This window comes from Sapajus apella, unplaced genomic scaffold (genome assembly GCF_009761245.1).
Source record: "Sapajus apella isolate SASKATOON/1434 unplaced genomic scaffold, GSC_monkey_1.0 scaffold91, whole genome shotgun sequence".
In the NCBI taxonomy this organism is placed as follows: Eukaryota; Metazoa; Chordata; class Mammalia; order Primates; family Cebidae; genus Sapajus; species Sapajus apella.
Genome location: NW_022437031.1, coordinates 8468579 through 8480884, shown reverse-complemented (window position 1 = coordinate 8480884; position 12306 = coordinate 8468579). Strand labels below are relative to the sequence as shown.

The 12306-nt window shown below is 40.8% G+C and overlaps 1 protein-coding gene across 4 annotated transcripts in view; it reads right to left on the bottom strand.

The window, feature by feature from the left end:
* OGT (O-linked N-acetylglucosamine (GlcNAc) transferase) overlaps window positions 1-10073 on the bottom strand; it is a 42011-nt gene extending 31938 nt beyond the window's left edge. Inside the window, exons 1-3 of one of the 4 annotated variants that reach the window (XM_032255930.1) lie at window positions 9804-10073; window positions 6811-6991; window positions 5099-5342 (exon numbers count right to left, since the gene is read on the bottom strand). In XM_032255930.1, coding sequence (XP_032111821.1) covers window positions 5099-5342; window positions 6811-6991; window positions 9804-9840 — 462 coding nt within the window. In that variant the 5' untranslated portion in view covers window positions 9841-10073. Of the gene's footprint in view, window positions 1-4397; window positions 4544-5098; window positions 5343-6810; window positions 6992-9803 lie in introns of those variants that run through there. The other 3 variants (XM_032255931.1, XM_032255933.1, XM_032255932.1) reach the window with 3 other exon arrangements.
* Between the last annotated feature and the right edge of the window lie 2233 nt (window positions 10074-12306).

The window sequence follows — 12306 nt, the reverse complement described above, 5'->3', positions numbered from 1 at the left end:
AATTAGACTAAGCATTTTTTAACACTATACTCTCAGAAGTAATGAATTATATGATCTTGCTATCTACTTTGTATGGTTATGTTTTTTCTAAACTTAAAGGGTTACCCCTGTTTGGCAAACCATGACTGCATAATCCAATTCATTCATACAAGCTCCTTCTACTACTTGATAATTGTGGTTATATGTTTGGACTTTGACCAACTCCTGTGCCTTTTCTAAGCCATAATAATCAAAAGTCTCCAAAAATGACTGTAATGGCTATACGTGGTAGCCAACTGTTGCGTCATTTTATTACCCTCTAGTTTCTATAAACTCTTGGATGGATGCCACTTAAGTCCTGACAGTCTATCTGTCTATCTATCTATCTATCTATATTTGGTTGTTATCATCTAGATCCATCACAGCATACTAAATCAAGTTAACACAATGCTCACAGTTAAAAATAGATTATCTTCAAGATTACTATAAGCTAATCAATCAGGCAGTTTTAGAAAAAGCCAAAATGTCATATTAAATATAACAGTGAAATCCAATTCTCCTGTTTGGGAATCCAAACATATGTGCATAAACAGCTAATTTCTAGAAAATGCAAGGACACCACCATTCTCCCAAAAGTTCAAAACCTAAGACTTCAATTCTGCTTCATCTGTCAAATCAAAACGTTTTTGACAATTATATTTCTCAAAGCTAGCCCATTCTATCCATCCCAGGTTAATACATTTCATGCAAACTGTTATTCAATTCAAAAACATGCCTGGAATTGTAGGGAAAAGAAATTAATAGAATCCTTATCATCTTACATAGGCTTACAATCTATGTGAAAAGACAAGGCACACACTAAATGCCCACACAGTAGTAAGGAATTTTAAGAGAAATAAATGATGAGCTCATAGGAGAAGTTTAAGCTGGGCCTTGAAGGATGAGTAGGGTTTTAATAGACAAAGAAGGAGAGCACAGTATACAAGGGAAAATCGTGTGAATAAAAGTAAGGAGATGGAAATGAGTAAGATTTTCCTATAGAACTATTCCTCCTAAGATTGCATCAGTTTCCTGCCTTTGCTCCTAGAGCCTCCCACCCCCACCAGCCACAACATCTAGACACATACATACATATGAAGTAAAATCAGGCCGATAAAAACCTACAGTAATTCTCAATTGCCTCTCAAATTAAATTCAAACTCCGAAGCCTCTCTATTCTTTCTAAATCTTCCAATTGACTCTCCTCTACTACATTCACTTCTTGTTACTACTTGACTCACCACTTCAGCCAAGGAAGTCTACTTGCTATTTACCTTCCTACAGAATGCTTAGGTTATAAGCACCCACTCGAGGAAATCTTCTGATTAATACTCTCCAACAATTATCATCCGAGGAGCTTACACCATTTTTTCCTTTATAGGTCAGATCCTGTCTTACATTATCACCCGCAACTTCCCACACAACACATCTCCCCAGTTCCTAACAAAGCACTGCCCGCACAATAAGTACTCAGGTATTTAAATGTGACATTTGCACAGCAATGTTAATAAAAAGCAAAACAGAGAGGAATAGAAATGTATGGTTTTCTACAGCGCAGCTGTATAAGTGAGGCTCAGCAGTAATAAATAACATGACAGGAACACACATGATGGCCAGGATGCCAGCAGCTCTCAGTTCTGAGCATCCACAATCAAAGCACAAGCAACAGTTCAATGACCTACAGATTCAGAAACAGATCTGTTTAAAACTCAGGGTTATAGCCATTATACAAAGGACAATTTTATACATAATCTGTAAAACGAATTGCCAGATATAGGCAACTCTAGTGAGTCATGATGTAAAAGAACATGTGCTGCCACTGCAAGGTGCTATCTGCAATAGCACCTTCAAATACAACAGAATGGCCAGGCACAGTGGTTCACGCCTGTCATCCCAGCACTCTGGGAGACTGAGGCAGGCGGATCACCTGAGGTCAGGAATTCAAGACCAGTCTGGCCAACATGGCGAAACCCGGTCTCTACTAAAAATACAAAAAATTAGCCAGGCGTGGAGGCAGGCACCTGTGATCCCAGCTTCTTGGGGGACTGAGGCAGGAGAATCGTTTGAACCCAGGAGGCGGAGGTTGCAGTGAGCCAAGATCGCACCACTGCACTCCAGGCCTGGGTGACAAGAGCGGAACTCCATTTAAAAAAAAAAAAAAATACGACAGACTAAAGTCTTAGCAAAATTATGAAACCACCCAACATTATAGAATTAAGAATGTAAAAAATGAGATAGCTGTCTCAAAAATAATTTCTATAATCAAGTCACAGAGAACAACTTCTAAATTGACATATCTATTAACTTAAAAAGATAAACGCTGTTGAAAACAGTTACCAAAGTTACTAAGGATATTACCTTAACATTCTACTCTTTCACTGCTGCAAAACCAAAATAACCTGAGCTTCTTTAACCATTTTTCATAGAATGCCAACTACATCTGTGATTTAGGCTCACAATGTACTAATGATACATTTAAGCACTGTCAACAAGAACATAAGGAACAGACTCATGATTCTACCAGTACTGAATTGACAATGGGCATTTGACAGTAAGTTTAAATCTAATTAAAACTTTAGATATCGTGAAATAAATTAAAATATGATCACTACGACACATTTAGTTGAAATCAAGGGAGTTTGCACAATCCCATTTTCATTCTTATTGGTAAAAACAGTAATAAATAAGTAAAGAAGCACCTTCCACTGGAAGAAACATAGAACCAGATGAGAACACATGGCCATTCAATGCATTTAAGAGGTAATCCCATGATTTATATTAGCGCTATCTCACTTCCTTAGTAGGGTACAACAATAAGCTTCCTGTTAACAGCAGGTTAGATATTAAATGGACATGGTTCTATCTCTCACTTTAGTTTTCCTTCTCAACATACTCCTACTGCTTGGTATACTATCAGTAGCAATGACTGCTCTGCTACACACACAGGACACTGGAAACCTGACCCAAGGGCATCACTTAAAGATGGTAAGGACCACAGCTGTGTAAGAGGGTACGCAATCAACAAGAGTAGAATCAACCTGATTAATAAAGGGAAAGAACTTACTGTGACAACTGGGTAGAGGTGAGCCCTGGGAAAAATAGGCTCCAAAGCCCAGTGGTAACACATACTGGGCTCTCTAAAACTTTATGTGGGTAACTAGCTAGATTAGTACTGCAATAAAACTTATAAAGTCACTCAAATTTATATATACACACACTGAGTATCTCTGAAAAGACAGACAAGAAATTAGTTTCATTTGCTACCTCCAAGAGTGCTAACTGGAGGTATTCACTGTATTCATTCAAAAACCAATACATGCTGGGCACAGTGGCACGTGCCTGTAGTCCCAGCTACTCGGGAGGCTGAGGTGGGAGGATCGCTTGAGCCCAAGAGTTCTGGGATATCATGCGTTATGCCAATCGGGTGTCCACACTAAGTTTGGCATCAATATGGTGACCTCCTGGGAGTGGGGGACCACCAGGTTGCCTAAGGAGGGGTGAACCGGCCCAGGTCGGAAACAGAGCAAGTCAAAACATCATGCTGATCAGCAGTAGGATTGTGCCTGTGAATAACCACTGCACTCCAGCCTGGGCAACATAGCGAGACACCATCTTTTAAAATATATATATAGATATATATACACACACATACATTTAGAAGCTGGGTGTAGTGAAACACACCGGTAGTCCCAGCTACTCTGGAGGCTGAGGCAGGAGGATTGCTTGAGCCCAGGAGTTTGAGTACAGCCTGGGCAACATAGCAAGACCCCATCTCTTAAAAAAAAATTTTTTTAAAGCGATGGATTTTTTAAAAAGGACATGTCTAAACTCTCAAAATTAACTTTAAAAAACTGTTAATATATGTCATCATGAAAAGTGACTTCGGATCTTTGAGCAAAGTACTAAATTTAGTTTCAGTTTCTTAACCAATAAAATGGAGATTAAGGGGCAGCAGGATATGATCAATGGTTTTTGAATTGTGCTCCAGGGCTGCTTTGATGGGTGGGTGCCCTCTGGGCATATCATCCCACTTTTATTTAACTTCAACATTTGCTTTGAAGATATTCACGTTCAGCTTTTAATGTCTATTAATACTTCATTACTAGCTTTGTGATCCCAAGAAAGCCACATAACTTGAGTCCACGTTTTTTTAAAAAAAATTGGTAAAATTAGAAATATCATCTATGTTTAGGAATTATTATGAGGATTAACTAAGACCAATAATTTGAAGCTGTCAGTAGAGTGTCTGACCACACAGACTTTCAGTAAATGGTAGCTAAAATAAACTATTAACCATTTCCAGGCTGGTTACAAAACTGAATGTTGACAATGTAACTTGGGAACTTTTTCTAGATTTCTATAATTCCACTATCACTTACCTCTTAAGTTTACATCTACTTTCTCTAACTACATCAAAAGTTCTGAGGGAAAGTCTTATGTTTTTGTATCTTTCGGAGATCCTAAACACAGTATGAACTTAAGGTCTGCCAGCTGGGCCTCACTTGTTCCCAGAACACATCTGCAACTTAGACAAAAAAAATTTTTAAACTAATCGAAAGCCCAGTGTAAGTAGTATCATCTAAATTCTATCACTTCTAATTACATTGAAAGAAAAGAAACTAAGATATTGAGGAAGAAATTTTGTAGCCTAGTTTTCACATCACTAATCCATATATTGGCATCTTGTTTTAAACCATTTTATATTACAGATTTTACAGATTAAGACCCATTAGCCACTATTCCTTGAAAATCAATTAACCTGCAAACACTTATCAGAATTTATCCAGTTAACCACAACAGAAAAAAGTCATGTGCCCTGTACTTTATAGCTGTTATTTTAAAATTGATGTAGTTTCTTGAAATAAGAATTTTTATGTTTTTTAATATAACTTGCTAAATAAAACAAATATTTTAGCACAACACAGACCAGCTAAAAGCAATTTCACCATTTTAAGGACATAAACATTTCTAAGCTTTTGACTTTATTCCATTCGAAAACCTACTTTAGTGTCTGAAATATCACACTATGTTTCTTTCTGGGTTTCTAGGAAGGGAAAATAACCATTAAAATTTTACTCACAGGATTGTACTGAAGAGCAGAGACGTAAGCTTGTACTGCCCCTTCCATGTCACCTGCTGCTACCAAGGCGGCTGCCAGGTTAATATAACCATCGATGAAATCAGGTTTGAGACGCAATGCATGTCGATAATGCTCAATTGCCTCCTGCAACTGCCCTCTTTCCTTGTACACATTCCCCAAATTCGAATAGGCTTCTGCCAGAAGAGGGTTCTGTTTAATTGCCAGAGTGCTAAAGTGAGCAGATCTGGAAAAGGCGAGAAGTGTTAATGCATGGGTATGCATGTTACAGAAAAGAAGGTATGGCCCATATGCAACTCAAACAGTTGGAGATCTGTGCTACTGCTCATTATATAATACCTTATCTTTTAACTAGTGCATAGCAGGAAAAACTTGGGAAAGATTTTCAAAAGTAGAAGTATTCTACATTTCAAAATGGAAAGCTTTTTCTTACGAAATAAAATTACTGGCCAGGTGCAGTGCCTCACACCTGTAATCCTAGCACTTTGGAAGGCTGAGGCAGGACGATCACATGAGGTCAGGAGTTTGAGACCAGCCTGGCCAACATGGTTAACCGAGTCTACTAAAACTACAAAAAATTAGCCAGGCGTGATGGCAGGCGCCTGTAATCTCAGCTACTCAGGAGGCAGAGGCAGGAGAATCACTCGAACCCAGGAGACAGAGGTTGCAGTGAGCCAAGATCATGCCACTGCACTCTAGCCTGGGTGACATGAGTGAAACGCCATCTCGAAAAAAATTTTTTTAATTCTAACTAGAGTCTTGTTACAAAACTACCATATTGGCCAGGCGCGGTGGCTCATGCCTGTGATCCCAGTACCTCGGGAGGCCAAGGCGAGCAGATCACTGAGGTCGGGAGTTCAAGACCAGCCTGACCAATATGGAGAAATCCCTTCTCTAGCAAAAAAAAAAAAAAAAAAAATTAGCCGGGTGTGCTGGCACGCGCCTGTAATCCAGCTACTTGGGGGCTGAGGCAGGAGAATCACTTGAACCCGGGAGGTGGAGGTTGCAGTTGTGGTGAGCTGAGATCCTACCATTGCGCTCCAGCCTGGGCAACGAGAGCGAAACTCTGTCTCAAAACAAACAAACAAACAAACAAAAAAAAACTACCACATTGGAAATCATGATCAAGATCAAAAATGAAAAGCTATGTGAATGAGTGTCATTTTTCATTTCTTAAGATTTAATGATGCACATCTTTAAATGACAACTTATGAAAAGGACAGGAACACAAGTTCTTCCCTTTCGATTAATTCAACTGAAGTTAAAAGCAACACACCATAACAACTTAACAACTGCATTTGCAACTTCAGGTATGCATCTCCTGCCACAGCATATGTAACCATCACTTCTGAGCATTTCAGTCCCTCAAACTGACAGGTCTCATGAAAGGGAGACTGGATGCTCAGATATACATTGACAGTAATTTATTACCTGAACAGAGTCTGGAATGCAGCAGACCCAGGTAGAAAAATCTAGAAAAGGTCCCTAGTCACACTGATAATATAACCACCACCACAAAAGGAAGGAGGAAAACTGGCAGCTGGGCATGTCACAAGTGGGCAAGAGAGATGTGCGTTGGCGGCTCAGTTGAAACCCGGTACTGGAAAAATTTCAAGTTCAAATATTAAAGTATCATTTTTCAAGCTCAGCACCCAGAGGCAGCAATCACCAGCAGGTACCCCCACATCTCCTACCTGTCCAGCCTTCGACACTGGAAGTGTATAGATGAAAGTAATAAAAGCACACCAGTATTGTCTGGCTCTTGTCTCCAGAGCTGCATGCAGTGTCTCTCAGCTGCCTCAAAATCTCCTGCCTGATATTCTCGATGTGCCAACTCAGCTAACCCTTGGAAGGAAAGCATACGTTTCGTTGGTTCTGGAGAATCATCAAAACATTTGAGGGAAGGAGGGGGGAAAACAAAAAGTTAGAAATGCAAACAAAAAAATGTAAAAATATGGTATATTTAACTTAAAAATGAAAATGCTTGAAACTATGTAAAGCACTAGAGTGTTCTGCACGTTATTTATATCTCCAAGTTAACATCAAGTGCAGAATTGGTATTTTTAGAATTCACCCATTAATACTTTCTTTCCCAAACTAGAAAGGAATATTTACTTCCATATAAGATTATATTTTAGACCAAAAATACTTTGTACTTTTAAATTATAAATCATAGGTAGCATCTAACGATTCACTGAACATTATTCCTCATACCTTAGTTAACATAAACAAAATATTAAACATGTGATTTGTAAGGTCACAAAGATTTAATAAGATCAGAATTTAACATACTGGGAAACAATATTTTGTGCCCTATTTGAGGTTGAATTTGTGGAAGTGGAATACTGGTAATAATCTATCTCTTAACCTTAACCTCAGTAAGGACACCAGATATGTTAACTCTTTAAATTATATCAATGTGTTTGTATATTTCACAATTTAATTCTTTAAAAGGACAACGTAGAAATGAGCCTGAGGGAAAAAACCGAAAAGTCAAAGTGCTATTTTTAAAACAGCTGATAAACAAGATGTTTGTCATTTGTCAAGAGCCAAAATATTTAAAGGGGTCATTAAACATTTCAAATAAAGACCCAAGATTATACTGCTCCTCTACCATCCCAAGCTCACAAGGGGACTAAATTGGCTAAATCTCACCCACGTTGGTTTAGCACTAACATTTTCCAAAGAGCTCTGGTATAGACTAAAGGATTAAGACATTGTAAACAAGCCTATATAAACAAGGCAGTTTACCTGCAACTGCAATGATCAAAACATTTGGGAGGGGGTGGAAGCTAAAATATAAGATATTTGATAAAGCGCAAAAGAATGAATAAAAGCACTTTGCTGCAAGTGACTTAATGCAGATACATAAAGATCTTTGAAGGATAGAACTAAAGCCCATAGAGGGAAAACAACTGCTTGTCACAAGTGAAAATACTTAAACTGGGAATTCGACTATAGCACTTCACTAGCTCGTTGAAATGGGAAACCATGGACTAATTATTTAATTCTACCAAGGTTAAAGTGATGAGTTCAAATTTGAGCCCAGCTCCCCAATCATTAGAGCTGATGAGTGTTCTGGATACTGAGGAAAGCAAAGTAAATTTCCTGACAGAATGCACAGCTGACCACCAACACAAAGAGCATTGAGATCTGCAATCCACATCTGGGAGGTTTTCTCTAACAGAAACTATAAAATTACATTTTAGCTAAGTCTCTAGAACTTCCTAGCTCCTTATTTTCACATTGTCACTTTTCAATGCCGCTTATCTGGTATTTTAACATTTGAAACAGCTTCCTCAAATAAAATAACACATTAAAAAGGGCAAGCCTAGTACAGAATCCAGTACAGAATCTTAAACCTTTGAAAATCACTGTGGAGGAGTGGGGAGGAGAGCACGGACTAATTATTAATCCCACTCCCTACAATTACGGATAAGGTACAATTGACGATTCACCTACTACTTACAGCACAACGTCCACAAACAGTAAGTAACTAAAACCCTCGACACAGCTCAACTGAGAAACCACCAAAAAAATAACCTCGCGGGAAACCTTAGAAGCGCAGCCCAACTCCCCACCCCCTTCCGCCCCAAATCGCCTCAATATGGAAAGGCAGCTGAAGGACACTCCTATAATTTGGTTGTTTTCATTTTTTTAGTACCAAATGCTCGCGACTGAATTGTCTAAAAGGGCAACCGCCTGGTACTTGTGCAGCTACACTCCAGTTGCTTTACAAACTCTTCAAGCAGGGATGGAAACTTAAAAAAAATATACACCCTGTGAATAAAGAGATACTGGGCTGAAGAATGGGGATGGCAGACCCAGAGGCGGCGGCGGAGGAATACATCGAGAAAGTAACACAAAGCGAGAATTGGGCGGGCAGGGTGGTCAACGCCAAAGCAGCAGCATTGGGGTGGTTTCTCCCCCAAGGATAGGAAGTGAACAGTAGGGCTGGCAACCTCGCGAAGGGAAGGGTGTGGTTCCCCGCGGACAGGGTGGGAAATCCAGGCTGGGGGCAGCAGTGGAATTGGGCGATGGCAAAGGAAACCCCTGGAAATTTCCAATCTAAACTGGGACTGCTCAACCGAAAGAACACCAGAAAGGCACTGCCTAGCGGGAGGCTGCTCAATGTCCCCTCTTCTCGAGGTGACTTGTGGCACCATCGACGAGCTTCTGCTACTTCTCGGGTGATGCAAAGTGAGGATATGATTACATCGGAACGGCACCCCCGCCCTAGATTGGTAGAGAAGGACCAAATCTGGCTAAGGGGAAAAGGCTGGAGGGGGAGGTGGAGGGAAAAAAGGAGAAGTGATGAGCTGGATGGAGAAAACGGCTGCAAAGAAGTAAAAGGGCAGGGGTTCCAATGCAGTCCATTCCACGACATTCTAAGCGCGCACGTGTGATAGAAGCGCCGGGAGAGAGTGGAAAGCTAGAACATTTACGAAATAAAAACAAAGCAAAAAAGGGAGCAAAAAGCAAGCAAGGGAGGAGGAGGAAATGTTCGGGGAGCGGACGACAGCGGAAAACCCGATCTGATCAGATGCCAGTAGATCACGAAAAGCTGAGCAATGAATGTCATTGATGTAATGGGGATGGTTAGAGGGAAGGTAGGGAGTGATGTAAGGCAGAAGACGGCGCGAGACCCCAAGGGGGCATCTGCCAAGGTAGAACGGGACACCGGTACCTGTGCTGTCGGCCACGTTGCCCACGGAAGACGCCATCTGGAGCTTCTCGAGGGAGAGCAAAGAAGAGGTAATTGGTTCTGCTGCCGCCACTACCGGCAAGAACGTATTTGGAGGTAGTAGTACAAGGGCAGCAGCTGTAGCAGCGCTCTGGAGGGCTTGAGCGGCGGCAGCAGTTACAGGCTTCGAACCCTAGGAACTCTAGTTGGCCATCTACCTAGCACGATCTTGAAATGGCGGCGACGGCTCCTCGGCCGAAACAACACGGGCCGGAACTACTTTCTGTTACAATCAAGTGCCCGCGCGGAGGTAGACGGTAACAAGCGCCGCCAACAAAATGACTTTAAGCTGCAAAGTCGAGATCCCATGTAGTCCTCCGCGCAGCGCCCGTTGCGACAAACACCACGGTGGAGACCGCGCATGCGATCAGCCCTGTCAACCTGACTCTGGGTTAGGGCACTCTTCGGGGCGGGAGCGGCCAAGTTTCTTAAGAGTGTAGCGGAAGGGTAAAAACAAACACACAAACGAGACGGATACATTTTTCCCACAGCGATAAAGAAGAGTCTGTTACTTAGCCGGTGGTGTCGTTTTAAACATAAATGCCAAGGCGTCTAAAAAAGTTTCATCAACTTTATTCTTACAAAAACGGATGGTTACGAGTCTCGCGGATCAATTCTGAGCCAATTAATTCAAAAGAGTGCATCGCAAAGACAGCTTTTCAAAAGGAGACAGAGGGTTCCGATTTGAACTGTTCTTCATTGTAACTTAGCCATCGATTTCAGCACTTTGATGAAAAAGAATGATGCTTTCACAGGGCCAATTGAATGCAGACATCTCCAATGTTTTGTCGTATAGCCTGAAATTTCAAAATCGTTTTGGTATTTAGGAGACTCCTGCCCACGGTGATAGGGCAAATACTTAATAACTCAGGGGGCGTGCCGGGCGTTTGGACTCAGAAGGCAGCTATAAAAATGTTAAAGGTGATTCATGTTCAACAAAATCCACGACTCCCCTCCACCAACAAATGATTTGTGACTTCATTTCCACCAACTAGCCCTGCAAATTGTCACAATCGGCGATTCCACTGAGCTCAAGGCAGACCAACAATGACAAATGAATTCATTTGCCATCTGCCTAAACCACACGTCTAGATTGAGTCATGAATTGCCTCCACTTCCTTGAACAAATCGGCTCTTATGATCCTCCTGCAGTTTCAAGTCCACTGTTCAGACATTTTGTCACACTAGCATTTATACCTCATCTTTTGTTCTAGAAACGATTTAAGGTAGCTTGCCACATCAGCAAGAAATTATTACAAGCCACTGGAGGCTACAAGGTGGATCTCTGAGAGCCTTCTTATTTCAAAAAGTCCTTGATCTAAGAAAGCAGGTCAATGAATTTCTTCAAAAAGTTTTTGCTACCTAGCCCCCTCACTACATTTTTTTAAACAACTAAATTCTCAAGTTCTGCTTAAGTTTCTTCAAAACAGTCGACAAACAATTATGGAAATGAGCACAGAGAAAATTCATAATGCTAATTTCTTCCATCCTATAATCAAGTCACATCATGCAATGAAAAAGACAAAGATCGCTACACAAACTCTCCTGAAAATTGGGCACCAACCTCTTGTAATTTGATTTAACTGGTAAACCCCTCCCCCAATACACACACCCACTACAAGTTCCCCATCTGTCATAAATAAACGCAGCTTTTCAACTTTTAGAAGAGAGTTCCCAGGTTTCACTGGCAGATGTTTAGGCCTTGCTGATGAGTGGGTGTTAGCTAATTAAAACTTTTTCTGTTGCTAAATGCAGGTCATTCTCCTACTTGTTCAGCCAATAAGTAACATTTACTAGATTCTCTATGTGCAAGATACTGTGGGGGGTGAGGGGGGACACAAAAATGAACAAAACAAATCCTCCTCTCAAGGAACCTGAAGCCTAGTTAGGTAGACACAAAAAGGCACTAGAGGGCAATACAGAAGACTATTATTTAGATGATAAAACATATTACTGTCTATGAATCTCTAGAGAGGAAACAGGTCAGGTTGCAGGGGGTCACGAAGAAGGCTTGATCTGGACATTGACGGAAGTGCTTGTGTGGTTTTTTTGCTGTTGTTGACATTGATTTCAGGTTTTTTCTTTTATGTGCAATTTTAAATTTAGAATCAACTGTAATTAAATCAGCTGAGTCTTCAACTCCATTCCCAAACTCTGCCACCCTAATAACACCATTGATGTTGCATTAGTTTTCTGCTGCTGTCTAGCAAAGTATCACAAATACAGCTGCTCAAAACAACACACATTTCGCAGCAGTAGCGCCAGAGCTGGACGAGACCCGTGTTGGTGGCTGCTGCCGCGCTGCTGCTGGAAAAAAAATGGCTCCAAAGGTTAAATGAAGCCAAAGAAATACATAGATGCAGCGGCACAGGCACTTGAGAAGTGTGGGGCTAATATTCCAGAGAGAAATTGGTCCACTGGATGAAGTAACCAGTCACAAAGACTA